Genomic DNA, 22284 nt, shown 5'->3' with positions numbered 1-22284 from the left:
TTCGGTGTTTATGATCCTTGTGTTGTCCCAGTCCATTATATGGTTTCCTCTTGTGCAATGATCTGTTACGGCTGACTTCTTTATTTTCTGTTTCTTGTTTTGCTGCTCTTGTGTGTTTTCAACTTGCCTCTTTCTCGCACTCCTTTCTATGTTCTATTGTTCGTGTGTTGAGTTGGCGTCCGGTTTCTCCTATGTATGTTTTATTGCAAAGTTTGCATGGGATTTTGTAAATGACTCCACATTTAAGTCCAGCTGATATTTTGTCTTTTGGGTGCTCTAGTCTGTTTCTAACTGTTGCGTATGGTTTTGTTGGTGTGTTTATGTTGTGTTTTTTCATTGTTGCTCTTATTTTTTCTGTTATGCCTCTGATGTATGGTAGGGTTATCACTGGTTTTGGTTCTTGTCTTTCTGGGTTTCTGGTTCTTTGCTTAGGTTCCCTAAGAACGACAAGCAAGAACGACAGCATGGAATTAGGAAGCAGTGGACCTCCCTTGTAGAGTCATGCTGAAATAGATGAAGTAATGATCGGAAAGATGCAGCGGTGTGACAGAGATTGTGTCTATGGCACAGTTTCTGGTGAAAATGAGGTCAAGTGCTTTTCCAGCTTTGTGAGTTGGAGGACTTTGTACTAGTTTTAGATCAAATGATGACATTAGCGACAGGAAGCCTGATGAGCTGGGACTGTCCAGGTGAATATTCATTTCTCCAAGGACCATTGTCGGACAGTCGTGCTCAGGAATGGAGGAGAGCAAGGTGTTGAGTTCATCAAGAAAGTCTACGAGTTGACCTGGTTGGCGATATATGACAATCAAAAAGAATGTACCATACCATACCACCTTTATTTATATAGCACTTTAAAAACACAGCCATACGGCTGACCAAAGTGCTGAACAGTCGCACAATAATAGAGATAAAAAACATAAAACAGTACTATAAAATACAGCCAACAATAAAAAAGACAAGCCGATAAAAAAGTACCAATAAAACCTTACAATGGATGATAAAATACGAGTAGTAAAAGCCAAACTAACAGCTAACTATTAAAAGCAAGGGTAAAATAATGTGTCTTTAGTCTAGACTTAAAATCTGCCAAGGTAGATGCCAGTCGAACTGTGGCTGGAAGTTCGTTCCACAGTTTAGGACCCGCAACAGAGAAAGCTCTTTGTCCGCATGATGTGATGACGTTTTTCGTTACAGTTACCTGGATGGCATGGTATTCAAAGGAGTTGTATTTAGTGACTGTTTATCCATTTGTTGGAAATTAACATGCCCGTTCCACCACCTCGGCCAGATGCACGAGAAGTGTGGGAGAAAGTGTGGTTAATTGAGAGAGCAGATGGGGTAGCATTGTCACATGGTTTGATCCAGGTCTCAGTGAGAGCCAGTGCATCAAGTGACAGGTGGTTTGCATATGCGGTAATGAAGTCTGCTTTGTTTACAGCTGATTGGCAGTTCCAAAGTCCCATAGACAGGTGGGTGTCTTCGGGAGGGGGAGTTGGTTTTAGCGAGCGGAGGTTTTGAAAGTTGCGAAAGCGGTTTGCTGTGTGTGACCTTCCTCTGAAGCCAGTGATCACAGGTAATGGCACATTTTGCAAGGTGTCGATGGAACAGTGTCTGGGTCGAGCTTGTTTTCTCTGTGTACCTGCTCTGTGGACACGCGCAGGTAGACACGTATGCCTTTAGCCCGGAGTGTCTTCACATCGGAGGGGCTGAGACACAAGGGCTGACGCTTCAGTTATGCCACCAAACTTATGCTGTGCAACTAGTTGGAAACAGGTGTTCATGCAGCAGCTGATTGCAATGGTTGAGACCTAGATCACCTGATGAGTGTTTTCAGGGAGGGGAGAAACGGCTCGTTCACAGCCCCTGACTGCACTTATTGTTTTCAGTTGGCCCACACCGGAGCTACTAGACAACAGGATTACCTACAGATGAGTTTCCTTCTCTTTCCCAATGGACGATAGTCGTCGTCATCTTCCTCCGCTTATCCGAGTCCGGGTCACGGGGGCAGCATCCCAACTAGGGAGCTCCAGACCGTCCTCTCCCCGGCCACCTCCACCAGCTCCTCCGGCAGGACCCCAAGGTGTTCCCGGAGCAGATTGGAGATGTAACCTCTCCAACATGTCCTGGGTCGACCCGGGGGTCTCCTGCCGGCAGGATATGCCCGAAACACCTCCGCGGGAGGCGTCCAGGAGGCATCCTGACCAGATGCCCAAACCACCTCAACTGACTCCTTTCGATCCGGAGGAGCAGCGGTTCTACTCCGAGTCCCTCCCGAATGTCCGAGCTCCTCACCCTATCGCTAAGGCTGAGCCCGGCCACCCTACGGAGGAAACTCATTTCGGCCGCTTGTATCCGCGATCTTGTTCTTTCGGTCATCACCCAAAGCTCATGACCATAGGTGAGGATTGGGACGTAGATCGACCGGTAAATCGAGAGCCTGGCTTTCTGGCTCAGCTCCCTCTTCACCACGACAGATCGAAGATAGTGGTGAAGAGGGAGATGGAAGATAGTGCAAAGTAAAAGTTTAAGAAGACAAAAACAGGCACTAACAGAAACCCAAGGCCCTTCGGTGCAGATTCAAGTTTGTTTGAAAGTGCTTGCAGTTGCTTTTTAAGCTTTGCTTCAGGTGAGAAGACAGCCCACCTAGACCACCTGATCAGTGTTTTCAGGAAGGGGAGAAACGGCTCGTTCACAGCCCCTGTTTGCACTTAATTTTTTTCAGTGTGCACCAGACCGAGCTGATTACTGCGGTGGAAGTCAGCTCTGAAGTCACGACACCTTATGAAAACTCCCACAGAGGTCATTTAGCCTTGTTTTTAGTGTATTGGTAGTTTGTGGTGAATAAAGCAGACTCTCGTGTAGAAGTGAAATCTGGGTCAAGCTTTCTGCTGAACTAGGTTAAACATAACCTGGTTTATAAAAGGTATTTCCTTCATATTCTAAGCCACACTGTTCTACTGATTTATTTATTTATTTATAGGAAGTTTGAGATGAGGGCTGGTGAATATGTCTGGACTTTCAACGCGACATAATGTAAGACCTTTTCTTTGCACGATTCAAATCTGCAGATGTGTTACAGAGGCTCGTAAAGAAAGTTAATGTTTACAGGACTTTGGCAAATTCCTCTAGGAAGAAAGTTAATGAATAAGAATCTGGTTCGAGGTCATTCTTCAGGTGTCTGACTTTTAAAACTTAGTTTTAGAAGAATGAGAAACAGCTTCAGCATCTTCACCTATCACATTGAAACCAGCTCCACCACTGGTCCTTGTATGGTTGCTGAACACTGTAAGTGGTTTCAGTCGCACCAGCCCAAAAAGTCCCTCCTCACAACCCCGGTCATTTTCTCACCAAGCAGCTTTGTCAGAATTAAACTGAATGCACTTAAGAAGTGACATACACATGATCCTAACTGCAGAATCTATGGATGCTTTATAACATCTTATCATCATCTTGTGCTTTCACGTTTGCTTCAAAGGTTGAAGTATTTCCTTTTTTGCTGACTGCTGCTGCACCAGTCTCCAAAATGATAAAAGAATGGATCGTCTTATAAAAGCATGTCTTTGATCACCCAAAAGGTTTTCATTTCTGGTTTTTGAAACCTATTTATAAAACAAACTAAACTTGTTTTAATTTCTGCAGCTTCATTTGAAGACAAGATGATCGTAAACACTTGAATTGTAAAGCGTGGTGGTGGGGGGTGTGAGGATGTGGGCCTTGAAGCTACCATTCTTTTTTCTGTATTAGACCACAACATTAATAAATACTGGTGGGCTAAAGAAGCTGTACATGAATAAAACCCTCATTGAGTGACTTTATAAAGAGGGGCGTGTTTTATTTTCCCAGTGAAACGTATGCATGAAAAGGAAGGATATTAAGTCAGTCATGGCGTTTTACTTCCTTTATTGAGCCTTTTCAGAACTATAACAGCAAGTTGTCAAACAACCACTTCCTCTCTGTCTTCTGTGGACATATGCTAGTGAAGATTCTCAGCCATCCGGTCTTAAGCAGGTTGTGTCGGTTCCTACCCACAACCAGTCTCATATTTTAGATTTAGTGATGTTTTATGGGATAAATGTTAATAATTTGTCTGTTGACGAAACTGTCATTTCTGATCATTTTCCAGTTTTGTTTGATTTTGATTGTCCGGTGAGCTTAGGTAACAGGTCTGTGGTGCTGCGCCAGACACGGGTTATTACCCCGGCTACAGCTGATAGATTTTGTGCTTCTTTCACTGAACTGCCGGCCTCCACTCTATTTTACACGAATCCAGATGATGCTTTGCGTGTTTTTCACTCAGCCTGTCTCATGGTGATGGATACCATTGCTCCTTTAAAGGTTAGACGCCCTAAACCAAAATTTGACCCTTGGTTAAACTCTCACACACATGAACTCAGACGATTATGCAGAAGGTGTGAACGCAAATGGAAGAAGGATAAACTATCCATTTCCCATGAACTTTTTAGAAATGCACTGGATGAATATCAGAAAGCAGTCAGGAATTCTAGAAATAAATACTTTGCCAGCATTATTTCTACCCATTCTGGGAACCAGAGGGCTTTATATAAAACCCTAAATGCAGTTTTGTCGAGTGATTACTCTCCTACGGTTGCAATCACAGATGATCTCTGCTCCCAATTTTTAAGTTTTTTCCTTGATAAAGTCTCCAATATTAGGAGTCTAATCATTTCCCCTGGAGAGGTTCTGCTACCTGCATCTGTTTGTACCGGACGCTTTGACCATTTTGAGCCGATCACACTGCCTGCCTTGGAGAGATTAATATCTTCCATGAAGCCATCAGGCTGTCCTGATGACATTGTACCAGCCAGACTCTTCCAGGAGGTTCTTCCAGTGGTAGCCCCTCATGTGCTCAACATTATTAACTCCAGCCTTGTTTCGGGAATTATACCCTCTGTTTTTAAACATGCCGTGCTTCAACCACTACTGAAAAAATCAGGCCTAGACCCAACTGACCTCGGGAACTTTCGCCCCATTTCAAAGCTCCCCTTCTTGTCAAAAGTGATGGAAAAGGTGGTTTATAATCAAATTATGCCACATCTGAACAATTTTGGGGTCTTGGATAAATTCCAGTCTGGTTTTAGACAATATCACAGCACAGAATCCGCTCACATCAGGGTTTTTAATGACATTATTTTAGCCACTGATTCCGGTTCCCATGTTGCCCTGGTAATGTTGGACCTCTCAGCTGCATTTGACACAGTTGACCATGACATTTTATTGTCCCGCCTTGAGAATTTGGTCGGTATTAAGGGATCCGCGCTTGACTGGTTCTGCTCCTACTTTGATAACAGGTCTATTAGAGTTAGAATGGACGACTGTTCATCTCCCGCTGCTGCTCTTCCTTGGGGCGTTCCACAGGGGTCTATCCTCGGCCCCCTTTTATTTAGCATTTATATTATTCCACTGGGACTAATCTTCAGGAAGTTTAATATTAACTTTCATCTTTATGCGGACGACTGCCAGATTTATGTTCCATTGAAGGCTTTTACCTCCATCCAGCCGCTCCTTGACTGCCTGAGTGAGGTTAAGGACTGGCTGTCAGCAAATTTTCTGCTCCTGAATGATTTTAAGACCGAGTTTATTGTTTTTACTCCTAATGGCTTGTCTTCCTCCGCTCCTGATTTTTCTGCTCTTCCTTTTAAAATTAGTCAAACAATTGTTAATCTTGGAATTAAAATGGATGTGGCTCTAAAAATGGACCCTCACGTTAATCAAATGGTTAAATCATGTTTTTATCAGCTGAGACGTCTTTCCAAACTAAAACCCATTCTGAATCGGCGCCACCTCGAGACAACCATTCACGCTTTCATCACCTCAAGGTTGGACTACTCCAATGCAATTCTGTTTGGCATTTCAAAAGCCGCATTATCTCGCCTTCAGCTGATACAAAATGCGACAGCAAGATTTCTGACCAATACTGGCCGTCGGCAGCACATCACTCCCATTTTAGCAAGACTTCACTGGCTTCCTGTGCACTACCGTATACGTTTTAAAATTTTATTGTTTGTTTTTAAGGCACTGAATGGCTTAGCACCACCCTACATATCTGAGTTACTCACTCCTTATGTGCCAGGCAGGACTCTCCGTTCAGGTGACCTACACCTATTAAAGATTCCCCGTCAACGCTGCAAAACCCGTGGTGAACGAGCTTTTTCTGTCTGCGCTCCAAAACTCTGGAATGATCTCCCGCTGCATATCAGACTCTCCTCCTCCATTGGGGTTTTTAAGTCTCACTTAAAGACTTACTTTTATTCTCTTGCTTTTACTACCTAGCTATTTTATCGATGGTTTATTTACACTGTTCTTTTACTGATTTTATTGACTTCTCATTGTTGGTTCTTTGTGTTTTGCTCTAGTTGTTTTATTCTTTTATATTATTCTTTTAACCTTATATGTTTTTACCCCTGTACAGCACTTTGGTCAGCTCACATGCTGTTTTTAAATGTGCTTTATCAAATAAATGGAATGGAATGGAAATGGTAACCCTAAGGGGTTTGAATGAAGGCAACTGGACTTCTTTGGTTTCTTGAAGATGTTTTGCTTCTCATCTGAGGAGCTTTGTCAATTCTGACTGGAATATGGGAGGGTCAAGCTTATAAACTGTAGCAACTATTGTTGCTCAAAGAGCTGAAACTACTTGTGAATAACCCTCGATGAGTCATTAGCCTCTATTGTGTGAGAGTCATTGTATTGATAAGATGCAGGAGGGTCTCTGCACATATTACTGTAATAAGTGTTGTAAGTGCTCCCTGCCGTAAAACACTCAAGAGTGCCAAACACCAGATATGACAATGTATTTATTTATAAACTTACTGTGTATGACTTGGTTTCGCTAGTCGTCTGGCGCTGATCCCTAACTGGCAACAACTTTGAAACTCAGGTGAGTTGGTAACTTTTTGCCCGCAGTAACAAAATTTGACCACAGGACGTCCTTCTTACTTCAATCCTACATGCTGCACCTTCAAACAATACTTGTTTGGCCATGCAGGTGACACTAACTATTGCTTCTCTCTCTCTCTCTCTCTCTCTCTCTCTCTCTCTCTCTCATGTCACACACACATCTCTCTCTCTCATGTCACACACACACACACACACACACACACAGCCTCTCGGTTTCACGCTGCTCACTTCCTCCCTCCTGCGCGCGGACAGCACAGCGCTGGAGCTCACGCGACGAACCTTCCGTGCGCAACTTCCTCACCGCGAAGAAGCTCGTAACCCTGACAGAAACACTTGTGAGCCTTGTGACGGTAACACTCGGGAGTACACCTGCTGTGAAAGTGAGCGAAGAGGCGACCAAGAAGTGAGTCAAAACTTAAATGATGTGTTGGAAACGTTAACGTCCTTCATGTCTTTGCCACCATTGGCTCATCTTCTAGCGTCACGTGTGAAGCTGTTAAAGCCCACCATGTCTCCCACGGTTGCTGTCAGTCCTACAGCAGGTCCTCTAGCTGTGGCTCCTGCCAACGCTGCTGGTAGACATTTATTTTAGCACTTGTCTGCTGCAGGGTTATAATTTCTCTGTTGTGTGTGTGTGCGTGTGCGCGCGCGTGTGTGAGAGAGATTATGGGTGTTCGTTTTCAGCAGTGATTCTGACATCTGCCTGCTGGTGTGTTTCTAAACAGGCTTTAAATGAGTTACTGGTTTAACTTACTGAAATATTCATGGAGATCTGGACAAGCACCCTCCATCTCCCTTAACCACAAGAGTAGAGATGTCAACATAACCTCTGTGCCCTTTAGCAAGCTGGTAAACCACGGTGTGTGTCAGTAGGAGAGATGCTTGGACCACTGTCATGGGTTGGGTTCACCTTGCTGTTCCCAGGTTGGACACATATTTACCTCCAGAACTGCCTTAAGTTCTTCGTGGCATAGATTCATCACAATGTTAGAAGCATTCATCAGAGGTCCTGATCCCTATTGACACGATAGTGTCGTAACTGCATCCATGATGAGAATCTGCTGTTCTACCGCATCCCAACTTGAGACTTGAGGCCGTTTGAGTCCAAGGAACTTGGTGCTGTGTTAAAAAAAACTGTTTGATATTTTTCGAGCTTTGTAACCATTTTCCTTCTTGAAGTGACCATCAGAAGATGAGTCCACTGTGGTATATAGTAGTAGTAGTTTATTTCCAACAAACAAAGAAAACATACATAATTTAATTTATGTGTCTCTACCCCTCTTATACATATCATCCTTTACTTATTATACCAAACTTAACACAAGCCACATCAAAACTACAAACTAATACAGATCACTCAGACGACCAAACCATACAGGACACAACAAACAAACAAAAAAAAAACATATCTTTAAACAATTCATGAACCAAAAGTATCTTTCTTTAGAATAAAAACAAAATAAATCATCTATTTTCCTCTCTACACTTATTTAGAATATGCTTTTTATATTTATGTTTAAACATGTTTATATTTTTACTTGCTTTAATTTCTTTTTCTAAGCTGTTTCATTATTTAACCTCTATGATTGTGGTACACATACTTTTTAAAGTTGTTCTAACATTATGTATCTTTAAATTTAGCTTTCCTTATAAGTTATGTCCTCCTCCTCTTTCTGTTTTGTATCAGGTATTAATTTATTTCTTACCTTTTATATAATTTCTGCTGTTTTATATAAGTCCTGGACCTTCATTGACTGTGTTTTAATTCAATTCAATTCAAGTTTATTTATAAAGCGCCAAATCACGACAAGAGTCGTCTCAAAGCACTTCACATAGTAAACATTCCAATCCAGGTCAATTCATTTAGCCAATCAGAAAAAAAATGTTTCCTATGTCAGTGACTTTACAGCAGTCCTCATACCAAGCAAGCATTTAGCGACAGTGGAGAGGAAAACTCTCCTTTAACAGGAAGAAACCTCCAGAGGATCCTGGCTCAGTATAAGAAGACCGAGCACACACACACACACACACACACACACACACACCAAGCAATGTGTCTATGGTTACATTGTGATTTCTTAGTAAATATTATATTTGGCGAGAGATAAACTTTGTTGTATTTATCGTAGTGAATCTATAATTATACGGGTAAACTAGTAGTAGCACTAGTAGTATTTTTTTTAAAAAAGATCATTTGTGTGATCCCAATATCCTGCGATTGATATTAATATGTACACTACTTTTGTACGTATTTTCCCAGACCTCTACACAATAACTCAAATATGGCAGTAGCATCGTATTGTATAATATGTAAAGTGCTTTCTGATTAAACATATACTTGTTTTCCCCATTATAGCAATGCCACGTGCAAGCTTCCCCCTAACATATTTAATGTGCGGCTTCCAACAGATTCTGCTGTCTATGATCACTCCAAGAAATTTTATTTCATATACTCTTTCAATATTTACTTTATTAATTACTATTTCTACTTCATTGTATCTGCTTTCATTTCATATAAGGGATGGACTTGGCTAGGCTCAGTAGCAACAATAAGCTCTGGAGCTTTGATGATGCGCATTGGTACTTAAGAGCCCAAAGTGTGCAACGAAATAGATGATGATCAAGAAAATTCTTCTAAAGTGGCTGTGATTGTAATATTCACTATCTCAATTTACTATAGCGCCACTTCATAGCAATAATAATCAGTAAACAATAAGCAACAAGCCCAGATAAATAAAACCAGGTTCTCATGTAAAGCTAGTTGAATACAAAGGATGGCTGGTGACTGTGGACAGAAATGACTGCTTTTTAACAAGATTGTTGTTTTTTTTTTAATGTACGGTTAGTTCTGGGTATAAAACAGCAGCTTTAGGCTCACGATCTCACCTCAAGTTTCTCTGGAACATTTGTTTTTACCAAAGTGCCTCAGCTGCAGATTCATGATGTAACAAGCACAGTGACACAGTCTTCTGGACCAGTGGATAGTTTTTGCTGCTCTGCAGGACAAACACACAACAGACTTAAATAACCCTGAATGACACTGTAAAAACAGACCCCCCCCCCCCCCACACACACACACACACACGCACACACACACACACACACACACACACACACACACACACACACACGCACACACACACACACACGCACACACACACACACACGCGCACACACACACGCACACACACACACACACACACACACGCACACACACACACACACACATATCCTAAAGGTCTGAGTGTGACAGCTCTGCCTGCATGCACGCTCTGCAACCTGAAGGCTAAAGCCACAACTGAAACGTTGAATCGGCTCACACACACACACACACACACACACACGAACATGTACGCACACACATGCACATGTTGCACATTGTGAAATTCTCGGAGTTTAGTAGTTTAAGTTGCATGATTTTGTTCATTTTTGCATGATTTCTGTTTACATTTGACAGTCCTTGTCAGTTTTGAAGGACGGGAGTACACCTGCTGTGTCGACTGTGAAGGATGACAGTTCTGCTCTCCCTAGCATTTCGTATTAATGCTGGTCCAGAACAAAATCATGCAACTTAAACTACTGAAATACAACAATTTCCCACTGTGCAACACATGCACACACACACACACGAGCATGCACGCTCACACGAGGATGCACACACTCACACACCTCCACAAACACACGCACACGCACAGAAGGGCTTTAAGGCAATACAAAGACCCTAGCTTGTTGATTTGGATTGCGCGTAGCTCTTGAAAAAACCTCTACTTTACCTGGTTTGATTTGCCTAAAATGTGTGTCACTCAATCTGTGTGTGTGTGTGTGTGTGTGTGTGTGTGTGTGTGTGTGTGTGTGTGTGTGTGTGTGTGTGTGTGTGTGTGTGTGTGTGTGTGTGTGTGGGCAGGAATGAACAGGGGGCATTTGAGTTTGTGGTCGGATCAAATGTCCGTCTCAGCTACTTTCCTGTAATTTGATTAGAACACTGTGTCTAGTTATCCAGACGTGCGTCTCAGATGGTCAGTAGGTTTACCTCATCTGTCCGAGAACTGCTTCCTGTTGCTGCAACAGTTTCAGTTAGGGTTCGGGAAATGTTTCTTTATCATTAAAACAATTATAGTTCCATCATGTACCACTGATATTTCCTGGTGATCAAAATATTTGATATATTGTCACACTGACTTTGAGGTCACACATGCACACCGTCCCTCCTTCTAAATCTAGCTTGATGTCGTCTTTAGATGCTGCTTCGCTGGTTACAGTCACACAGCGGTTGTTAGCCATCTGTCGGGGCTAGCATGGACAGAGAGGGTTCATTTAGGAGGTAAGAACACACACATGCGCGCACACACACACACACACACACACACACACACACTCACATGCACACAATCAGTGCACTTCAGCTCCAACACTCCTTTTCTCATGTTGCTCGGCTCTTTAGGCTCTTGGGCTCACAAAGGTGGATCAAACTGAAAAACACACACATTCATGGCCGTGCATTCCTGAATGACATCATTCATGCTTTCACTCATCCTCCTTTGTTTAATGGTTGGACTGCAGCCTTCCTGTTCAGTAGGGGCAAGCCTTCAAGTGTTTAACTTCCTGCACACATCTGATCTCTTTCTAATGTAAGACTAGACGACATCTCTGACCTGTCTACGCAGTTTTATTACTCAGTCATCCGTTCATCATGAGAAAATCGCTTTTACCTTCAGCGGAACAACTCTGAAACTGCTTTAAACTTTTTCCCCTCTCTTTCTTCCTCTTTCCACTTTTCTAATTCCTCTGATGTCCGTTCTCACCACAGCTGATCAGTAACCTCCGTAAACAGCTTCTGTTCCTTCTGGACGTGACACGGAGACACAGAGAGGAAGATGGAGTGAAATGCATGACACCTTTAAACTCTTCCCCCTCCCTCTTGGCAGCGCTTGAACCTCAAAGCGTTCCTTTGTTGCCCTGGCACAAAAGCACTCTTGGTCACATGGTGGCCAACATGGTGGCCAGCTGGCACAGTGTGGCAAAGAGGGGCAGAGAGAGCTGCAGAGGGAGGAGAAGTGCAAAGTTAGGAGGATTTAAATATAAAAGTAAGGAAGAGGTTTGGCAGAGGGGGTGTTTAGTTGAGATCAGCGATGCAGCAGGGATGTGTTACCCCTTCACGCTTTAGAGTAAGCCCTTTTTATCCGTAGAGAGGAAATGACTTTACTGTGAAATATTAAATGTTAAATTTCAGTTTCATAATCTTTTTTTTTATGTTTCTTATTCTCTGTCTCTCAGTTTACTTTGTGTTTATCGATCTTTTGTGTAAAAAATCAAAACTTCAAGGATGTTTGGAGTTTTATAAAATAACACCAGACATGACAGTTTCTTGATGTGTTTTTCTGCTCATCTGCTTCTAGTTTAAATGGTCTGATAACAGTATTCTGATCTGGCATTGACCAAGATAATTAATATTTGTTCTCTACAAACTATAAATATTATCAATATTAGCTTTCTGGAATTTACCTTAAAATTTAAATGTCTTGAAATTAAAAAGGAATTAAAACATGTTTTGTTAAAAAACAAAAATTCAGGTTTGTTTTTTTCTCAGCTGCTGAAGTGAAATAAAAAGCATCTAACTAATACATTTACAGTCATTTCAGATGATCTGCATATCAACATGTTTTATTACACTTCACAACATTAGTCTATATTAATGTTTAAATGTGTTGTCTTAGCAGCCACATTTCTGAACCTGTCGGACATCATTACGTTCTTTCTGCTTGCAGCGAAGCATTTTCTGTGTCCTTTTTCTTCTCGTTGGATTTCAAGGAGCCTTCACAGCAGACTGAGGTTAGGCACCAGCTCGTCCTCCAGCCTGACTGACCTCACGCAGGTGAAAAGTCCCACAGGGGGAGGAGGAGAGAAGGGAGGAGCAGCTGGAGGGCTGGCGGAGGAGGTAAGTCGGGACAAAGGGACCCAGCAGAGAAGAGCCGGTGCTAACGCCACCTGGAACAGGTCAGAACTTTGGAGAGTCGTGAGCTTGTTTTCAGTTGTTCTGAGTGTGTTCTTATTCTGTTATTTGCATTTATTTTTCTAAAAAAAAATTTTTTTTAACTGGTTTATCATTCTGCTGAAGGCCAACACACTTAAAGGGATACTAGGCAGCTTCAGCTCGCTTTTAGCTCCCTCTAGTGTTCCGTTAGTGAAACCAAAAGTGAAACTTATCTGTGCGTTCTTCTTTTTAACACCTTGATCTAAAGGCTGACATGTCTCCTCGGCCTTCATTAGCTTCTACAAGAGAGGTTCATAACTAAATCAAACAAATCAGCTGTGTTCATGCTCTAAAACGTGCTGGAAGCAGACTCCAGCGCCACCGTGTTTGCTCCACCTTACTAAGTCAACAGGGAGCAGCCCGCCACTCTGTAGTTGCAAGTGCGATATTCTGGCCGCAGAGATTGGTGTCGTTTAAGCACATACTGGCTGAAGAATATTATTTAAAATTATGAAAATTTGTATAAAAGTTTAAATTCATCCTTCGTGCTCCATCCCTACTCTCTCCTCCTCCTCTTCCTCCTCCTCCTCCTCCTCCTCCTTCTCCTTTCATGTCAGTCTGTCTCATAGTTTCTTACCTGTTTCCTGGAAGCGTGATGTTGAAATAGAAAACATTCACTAGACAAAAATAGATAAATGTATGCCTCCTGTATTTTTATTTTATTTTTTATGTTAACTTGAAAAACAGAAATGACGTGCATTTACATAGAGGTGGAGATGATAGTATTTTTATTTGTCTAAAGTCAGTTTTTGTGGTTCTTTTGCAGCATCTACAATGCAGTGATTTCAGTTTTCCAGAGGAAGGACCTGGGAGAAAATGAGCTTTACACTCTGAACGAAGGTGTCAGGTTAGCTTTAGAGTACATTTGGCAGTTTTTCCCATCTGTAACTTTAGTTCTTTAGTGTGTTGTAATGTTAGCAACCCTAACCTGAAACGACAGGTCAGAGAGGGGTCACTGCTGTGTGTTTAATTTCTGTGGAGCTGAGAACAGTTGAGACAGGCCTGGTGGCACCAGGCTGGTGCAAATATTACAGCAGATAAATATGCTCACTTCAACATGAGTTAGTGCAAATGTTCTCCTTGACCTGCGCATAAATGCAGGTAGGATGGGCTGTCTGCAAACACTCAGCTGTTCCAGTCATTGTGTGTGTGCAGCTGAAGGATTAAACTGCTGTTTTTTAAATGTTCTCAGACTCATTTCCTGAACCTGCTGCTGTTTAAACATCACTGTTTGCAGATGCAATCTCTCTATGCTGCAGTTAACAAGACATCTCCACTGATGCGTGTGTGTCCTTTCATGCGTACGTGTGTGTGTGTGTGTGTGTGTGTGTGTGTGTGTGTGTGTGTGTGTGTGTGTGTGTGTGTGTGTGTGTGTTTTACAGGCAGCTGCTGAAAACAGAGCTGGGCTCATTTTTTACAGAGTACCTCCAGAACCAGCTGCTCACCAAAGGCATGGTCATACTCAGGGACAAGATCCGCTTCTATGAAGGTACGCAAAAAAATGCATTTGGTTCTGAGGGGAGTACGTGTTTTTACTACTTATGTAAAGGAAATCTCAAAAACCAGTTCAAAGCAGGTGTCTCAACATTTAGAGGAATAGTTTTTACAGTTTATGGTCTCCTCTTTTACCAGTGGTGTTATAGTGCATTTATATACTGACACGCATTATTTAACCAATGCATCTGAATGCATTTTCTCTTTATTTGAGATAGAATGCACAAAAATTAATAATTACTAATTTAAACTTCGAGGATGAACCATTTTTAATCAGTCCCTCTTGAGTTTTTCATGCAGGCTGAACATGAAAATAGTCTCCTACACCCATCTCTTGCATTAGCTTCTGATAGAAAATCGATGGTGAAACTCTGGGATTAGTACATCCTGACAGATCTACGACACACCATCACTTAACATTCATGGACTCACCCATCTTGACTCGTGACGGGGAAGGCTGCTGTTGGTTTAGCATCCAGGACACAGTGGAGAACGTCTCAACTAGTAGAAGCTAACTGTTAGCATTAGCAACTCCACCACACAGCAGAACTCCTCCAGGCTTGTTATTTGTGGAGATAAAACATCTACGTTGGAAATCAAGCAGATTCGGGTAGAATCAAGCTGCTGTGGAGTTGTCAGGAAACAAGACTACTTATCTTGTCGTCTGAAGCTCAGCTCTGACGTGGCTCACATCTAGTTCCTGAAACGGGCGCACTGAGTACAACTTACAAGGCATTTATTCCTACCAGAGACCTCTCCAGATATATTGATTAAACGACTGAAGCACACCTTTTAACAAAAAGGCTGTCATTGATTTTGAATGGAACAACTTCAGTGTGTCCCAACATTTGGTCAAAATAAGGAACTTTTGAAAAGTTGTAGTTTTAACGTTTTTCTGTCTCAAATCAGCAAACCCTTCGATTAAGTTTTCACAGCTGGGTTGACTCTTTTAGAAAGGACTCCAACATCAGTGTTTTATCTAAAACTGTGCGAGCGAGCGAGCGAGAGAGAGAGAGAGAGAGAGAGAGAGAGAGAGAGAGAGAGAGAGAGAGAGAGAGAGAGAGAGAGAGAGAGAGAGAGAGAGAGAGAGAGAGAGAGAGAGAGAGAGAGAGAGAGAGAGAGAGAGAGAGAGAGAGAGAGAGAGAGAGAGAGAGAGAGAGAGAGAGAGAGAGAGAGAGAGAGAGAGAGAGAGAGAGAATACAGCTTTAGCGCTGCTGTGAATTCAAATGGAGGACATTTTCCTGACACAAACATGGATGGAGACACATTTAAAGGACAAAATACACACTCAAAGACTACCAAGCACACCAAGTATGACCCATTCTCAGCACGGTTGTCACAGAAACCAGACAGGAAGTGAACCTTTGCGTCAACGTCTCATTTAGACGGTGAGAAATTTTGGATATGTCAAACCACTGAAACTCACAGACCCGCGTTCGCGTTTGGGGGAAAGAGTTGCACGTTGAATAATTTATCACCAACAAAGACTTGAGATCAACTGCTATCATGGTTGCATCACAGGTCAGAAGCTGTTGGACTCTCTGGCTGACACCTGGGATTTCTTCTTCTGTGATGTTCTGTCCATGCTGCAGGCCATCTTCTACCCTGTGCAGGTTTGTGCACCAGCGCTCACATTCGTCCGCTAACTGCAGTATCGTTGCTATGGTGACACATTTGTTTGTGTCCTCAGGGAAAGGAGCCGTCGGTGCGACAGCTGGCTCTTCTCCACTTTAGGGACATCATCACCCTGAACCTGAAACTGGACGAGGCGCTGTCTCGACCGCGAGCCAGAGTCCCGCCATCCATCATACAAATGCTGATGATACTGCAGGTACACACACCTACACACACTTCCTTTCCTCATCAGATTAGTTTACATTCTTAATGATCATGAGAGCTAAATAAAGATCTGCTGGTTTCTTCTTTTCTGATTTGAAACATGAAGAGTTGTCCAGACAGCTTTATGTTTGATCTCTTCTGGATTTGTCTCTATTTTGAGATTAAAGTTAAAATCTAGAGGAAATAAATATAATAAGAAGAAGTGAAAACATCTAAATGTTGAGGAAGAAGGAAAATATTCAGAGAAAAGTGAAAACAGGAAAAATGAAAAGTTATTTATAAAATGAAAAAATGTTGAAGATAAATGACCAAATGTAGTAAATAAATATTAAAAATATTTTGAAAATGATCAAAATTGCCAGTAAAAAATGGGAAACAATTGTGAATATTTTTTACCTAAAGTTCACTAAAGTTACTATTAGTTGTTGGAGATGATTTTGATGTTCTGTTCTGGTCCTGCTGGACCTGACTGCAGTCTTTGACACTCTTGACCATCACCTACTGGAGAGGCTGAGAGACTGGGGAGGCCTGTCAGGAACTGCTCTGGAGTGGTTCTCCTCTTATCTGTCTGAGCGTTCCTTCTCTGTGGCCGTCTCGTTTCGGTCCTTCACCTTCCTTACCCATGGCGTCTCACAAGGTTCTGTGCTGGAGCCCCTACTCTTCTTCCTCGATCTGCTTCCTCTTCAGCACATCCTGAGCTCCTTCAAAGGAATCTCCTACCATCTTTACGCAGATGACATCCAACTGTACATCTCCTTTAAGCCCCATGAGATGTCTAAGCTGCAGCTGTTACACACCTGCTTAGACTCCATTAAAACCTGGATGGCTGGGAGCTTTCTACAGCTGAATGAAGATAAGACTGAGATCCTCATCTGTGCCCCAGACAAGCTGGTTCCCAAAGTTTCTTGGTCAGCTTGCTTCTCACACCAAACCCTCTGTCAGGAATCTTGGTGTGACCTTTCACCCAGCTCTCACCCTGGATTCTCATGTCAGTTCTCTTGTTCGCTCTTCCTTCTTCCATCTCAGGAACATTGCTAAGCTGAGTCCCATATGTTCTTCTGGCTCTTGGAGAGTACGGATGCTTTTTTCTCCTCTCCCTCTCTCTTATCCCAAGGCTCTTTGTCCTGTCTGTGCACGGCGCTTTCTGCATTTTTCCTGGAAACTGGAAATTATTAAAAATGGATCTGGTCAGTTGGTCTCTCAATGCGATTGACAAAATTATTTCAATGATGAGAATGGGAGAAGGGGCTCCCGCATGCCCCTCTGGGACAGAGCCAGCTGGGTATATCATGGACTCCTGGAAACAGTGGAACCTGATCTGCCTCTCTCAACTGTCTGTAGAGGATTCTGAAGATGTTTGGATATTTGCCGTTTTGGTGTCGGGATTCCTGCTGTTTGGCCTGAGCGGTTACCTGGCTTACCGGAAAATTAACGAGCTTTCGAGGAATATTGGCTCAATCCTGGAGCTCAGGGATGGAATGCATCGCGCTGTGAACGCACAAACTCATATAATTTTTGAGATGAGTCGAAAGCTTGGAACTTTGACTGAGATTCAGGCTCTGGCACAAAAGGTGGATTCTATCAAGGAGTGAGTGGACGGATCAGCATGGATTGGGATTGATTAATTACGCCATTATTGGATCTAGAGGGGTTGTAGACCAACAGAACACTAAGGCAAAGAGGAAAGTATCTCTGTCTGTCTCCAAAACAATTTTTATCTGAATCTGGTACATTTGAGCCTGTGAGGCTGAAGCGAAAACTCCCCCCTCAGAAGAAATGTGGAATGTTGCCGTAGCTATGGAAACTCTTTCTCCCTCTCCCAGCCTGGGCGGTACTGTGACCAGTGAAGGCAGTGGAACCGTATCTAGGAGTCAATGTGCTCTCTAACCCATTATCTCCCTCCCCTGTCCAAACAGAGGTGACGAGTGCTGCTTATCGCGGCTGCACGCACTGAAGTGAGGAGAGTCCCAACCCTACCTCCCCACCTAGTGGACACTTATGTTACGTAATGTCTGAAGTCTGTGTGCATATCTGTCTGTGGTGTTTTTTTGCATAGCAAAGCTACCCTCTCTGTCAGGGGTAACTCCGAAGTGCCTTTTTTTCCCTCCCCCTGACTCTATCCTCATATCCTCTTGATCTATTACGGCTGCGCGATTCAGGTTGCGAATGACCACAGTCACCAATTCTTGTCATGTGTCTATGTATGTATGTCTGATCTCAGAATTGTGCTCTGGGATCAATAAAGTATTTTTGAATTTGAATTCTGTCCCGCTCTGAACTTGAGACTGTTCTCCACACCTTCATCTCCTCACGCTTAGACTGCTGCAACTCTCTTTTCACGTGTCTGAGCAGAACCTCCCTGAACCGTCTACAGGTGGTTCAGAATGCCTGTGCTCGGCTTCTGACCAAGTCCTCCAAACACACCCACATCACCCCGCTTCTCCTCCAGTTTCACTGGCTGCCAGTCAACTTCAGGGTTCATTTCAATATCCTGGTTCTGGTCTACAGGGCCTTACATGGACAAGCACCATCTTACATTGGTGATCTTCTTAGTCCCTACACCCCCAGCAGGTCCCTGAGATCCAGTGACATAAGCCTACTGGTTGTGCAGCGCACCAGCCTAAAGACCAAAGGTGAAGATCATTTGCTGCTGTGGGGGTTGCAGGTTTCCATCCTGCTCTGTCTGTGTTGAATATGTTGTGTCCTTGGGCAAGACACTTCACCGTCCTTGTCTGCTGGTGGAAGTCAGAGGGACCGGTGGCGCCTGTGCTCAGCAGCATCACCTCTGTCAGTGTGCCCCAGGGCAGCTGTTGCTACGATGTAGCTCATCACCACCAGTGTGTGAATGTGTGTGTATGAATGGATGAATGATGCACTGTAGTGTAAAGTGCTTTGGAGTCCTCGCGCTATACAAGTGTGGGCCATTTATGAGGTGGTTTTAATAGACTGAGTATAAATGAAATCTGAAGAGTTATAAAGACCCCCCCCCCCCACACACACACACACACACACACACACAGGAGGGCTCCTGCAGCACCTGGATAGACAACTGGCTTCTACAGGACTTGATGTCGTGTGGTGATGTTCCGCAGCAGTAACTCTAGATGGAACTGGAGGATCACTTCTTGCTGGCTAGAGGAGTCAATTGGGACAGAGGGAGTGAAAGAGGGTCGTTACTTTTTTAGGCTTTATAAAATCCATTCATCCATTTTCCTCCGCTTATCCGGGGTCGGGTCGAAGGGGCAGCAGCCTAAGCAGAGAGGCCCAGACTTCTCTCCCCAATCACTTGGGCAAGCTCATCTGGGGGAATCCCAAGGCGATCCCTGACCAGATGAGAAACATAGTCTCTCCAGCGTGTCCTGGGTCTTCCTTTAGGTCTCCTCGCTGTTGGACATGCCTGGACAACCTCACCAGGAAAATAAAATCCCATAAAGTCAAGTCTGGGTCTTTATCCATTTTAATGGATTAATTATTAGACATGTTTCCATGTTGCAAAGTTTCCTTCTCCACACGTCAACTAAGAGCTTTTAACAGCTGATGTAGAGTTGTGTCTGTTTTGTCCATCAGGGTGTCCATGAATCTAAAGGTGTAACAGATGACTATCTCCGTCTGGAGTCTCTCATCCAGAAAGTGGTCTCTCCCTACCTCGGGACTCATGGATTATTCTCCAGAGATGAGCCTTCCAACCAGCACTGCTCATACTGCCTCTTAGGTACAAAGTCTGTGACTGTTGGTGCTTTGGTTGTTTCTTCTTCTGTTTTCTTGCATAATTTATTATATTAAGACAAAAACAACCCACTTTTTTATCTCTGTTTGTAGAAAAGCAACTGCAGCAGTCCTGGACCCCCAAACCAAGAAAGTCCCCCGCTGTCAAAAGTCGAGTGGTCCGTTCTAAGAGCTACAACGTTCCCTTGCTAACCCCGGTTGTTGAGAACGACGCCGACCCGTCTGTAGGAGGAGGCACCAGCGTCAGGCGCCACTCCGTCTGTGAGATGCCGTCTTGTGTGGAGGAGAGCAGTCCCAAGGTCAGATCTGCTACCAGGACAAAAGACACCAGCGCTACCTCCAGCTCCTCTCCAGCTTCTGCTGCACTAACAGGTAGATTTTAGTGCAGCATCAGGATGTCCTCATTCAACTAGATCTGAATTTATTCAGGCAACTGATGAAAGATGATGCAATGAGCTCTGAAATGTTTTTTTTTTTTTTGTGAAGGCATTGTGTCGTCCTGCCAGGACCCTCAGCCAAAGGAAATGGACAGAGCGGCATTGTCTCGCCCTCTTCATCCGCAGCATCACTCGCCCTCCATCCTCCCAGAGCCTTCTCCATGCGAGGAGGCTCAGAGCGCCGGCTCGCTGGAGTCCGACTCCTCCCCCAAAGCGCTGGCACAAGACACGAGCTCTGATCCCAGCTCGACGTCCAGCATCGAGATCATCACAATGGACCTGAACAACGAGTCTCTGGAATCGGAGCAGGAACATGACGGTATCTTTGTAGACTTTACACGCCATCGTCCTGGAAACTCAACACACAGCCGGGACAGCAACAGGCAGAGAGTCGTCTGACACACACACATCCACACACACACCACTTATTTAAGACATAGATGCTGCTGAGTCATGATAGACTTTCCCCTCCTGGTTGCTCTACATCATCAGGGATTCTTTCAAACTGAATTATTTTTCTACATAATATTTTATCACAAAGTAATCAGGACCAACATCTTTTTTAAATCTGATTTTAACTTCGTGAGTTCTGAATCTTGGGAAAAACACAGAAGCTGCAGAGACGGAGACCTGCTTAAATTATGTTGATGTGCAAAAACTCAGGCTGAGTCAGACTTTACATTTCTGATTAAACAAAATCATTTTAATACTTGTTTAAAAAAACACAAGTTCTTGAATGTAAATCTGGTTTATTGTCATAAAGCATTTCCAACTGCATCCTTCCGTTTTTTGGCTTCTTCTATCTACTGTCTTTGTTAATATTAGAGCTGGTCCCACTTCCAGTTCATTTATCAGGAAGGTGAAATCTGCTTTTCATTAAACAAACAATAAAATAACAGAAAGACTTTGAAAAATGACTGAATCTGTGGATTTAAGGTAAGTTGTTTTGGTCCTAATCCAACTAAACCAGTGCTGTAGAACATAACCATGGTGGTAACAACGTGAGCTTGTCCTGTTTTCACAAATCTGGGATTAACATCAAACATTTCCTGTTTCTGTGTGCACAATTATGTCAATCAGATTTTTTATTTTTTCTTATGAAATCAGACTCTTTAATGTTATTTTAATTAGTTTATTACAGGGTATCCGTGGGTCCTTAAAAAGTCTTAAATTTTCTTTTCCAAATTTAAGGTCTTCAAAATCCTTAAAAATGACAAATAATCCTTAAATACAGTTTCCAAAGGTCTTAAATTACCGAAGACCCAATAAACAAGATTCTTTAATTTCTATAAAATTTTCGTGAATTTCTAGTTAGTGTTTAGCATTTTTGGTGTATGATGTTGGCGTAAGCGGAACCGTACACATTCAGTTGGTTATGAAAGGGGACTATTTTTAGATGAGCACATTAGCTGGTTAAGCTAGTGGGTGCTTGAGCCATGGGGAAGTGCAAGTTTAATGGTAACTGGATGGCTAATCCCACGTTCGCGACGTGGTTAGCATCAGTTCCAGGCAATAGCTGGAAATTATAGCTTAAATTTGGTCAAAGTGGCCTTAAAAAAGGTCTTAAAAAGTCTTAAATTTGGCTCCTTTAAACCTGTAGATACCCTGTATTAATGGCCTCCTAATTATTAATGCATCAATATTCAGGAGACAGTTTTTAACTTCCTGTTTTCACTTGAATTTGGTTAAATCCTCAGAGAAGGTTTTGTTTTGAATTCTTAGTGGTAGCTCTGCTTCATCTGTAAAGTATGTTTTGTTTAGTTATTTTCATGTACAGAATATGGTGAAATAGTCACAGAACCGGCTTAGACTGCGAGACTATCTAAAGTCTCAGGA

The 22284-nt window shown here is 42.9% G+C and overlaps 1 protein-coding gene across 2 annotated transcripts; it reads left to right on the top strand.

Moving 5' to 3' along the window:
• The first annotated feature begins 1485 nt into the window (after positions 1-1485).
• On the top strand, positions 1486-21073 carry LOC107385139 (proline-rich protein 5). 2 transcript variants are annotated; one of them, XM_070548989.1, is made up of 10 exons: positions 1486-1576; positions 11160-11242; positions 12730-12915; positions 13719-13799; positions 14335-14441; positions 15968-16059; positions 16137-16277; positions 19853-19997; positions 20105-20383; positions 20498-21073. In XM_070548989.1, exons 2-10 carry the CDS (start codon positions 11217-11219, stop codon positions 20845-20847), a joined length of 1407 nt encoding a protein of 468 aa, XP_070405090.1. In that variant the 5' UTR covers positions 1486-1576; positions 11160-11216; the 3' UTR covers positions 20848-21073. The 2 variants fall into 2 exon arrangements, with proteins under 2 accessions (XP_070405090.1, XP_015814313.3); XM_015958827.3 differs by lacking the exon at positions 1486-1576 and adding an exon at positions 7132-7324.
• The last annotated feature ends 1211 nt before the right edge of the window (positions 21074-22284 follow it).

The sequence above is a fragment of the Nothobranchius furzeri genome, chromosome 1 (genome assembly GCF_043380555.1).
Source record: "Nothobranchius furzeri strain GRZ-AD chromosome 1, NfurGRZ-RIMD1, whole genome shotgun sequence".
NCBI lineage: Eukaryota > Metazoa > Chordata > Actinopteri > Cyprinodontiformes > Nothobranchiidae > Nothobranchius > Nothobranchius furzeri.
This window is presented reverse-complemented; position numbering and strand designations above follow the sequence as displayed.

Excerpts from the sequence above, each read along its gene's own strand:
- LOC107385139 (XM_070548989.1), top strand. The coding sequence starts at position 11,217 with ATGGACAGAGAGGGTTCATTTAGGAG. Across the intron at positions 11,243-12,729 it reads AGAGAGGGTTCATTTAGGAG|GAGCCTTCACAGCAGACTGA; the intron begins GTAAGAACACAC and ends TTGGATTTCAAG. Across the intron at positions 20,384-20,497 it reads AGCTTCTGCTGCACTAACAG|GCATTGTGTCGTCCTGCCAG; the intron begins GTAGATTTTAGT and ends TTTTTTGTGAAG.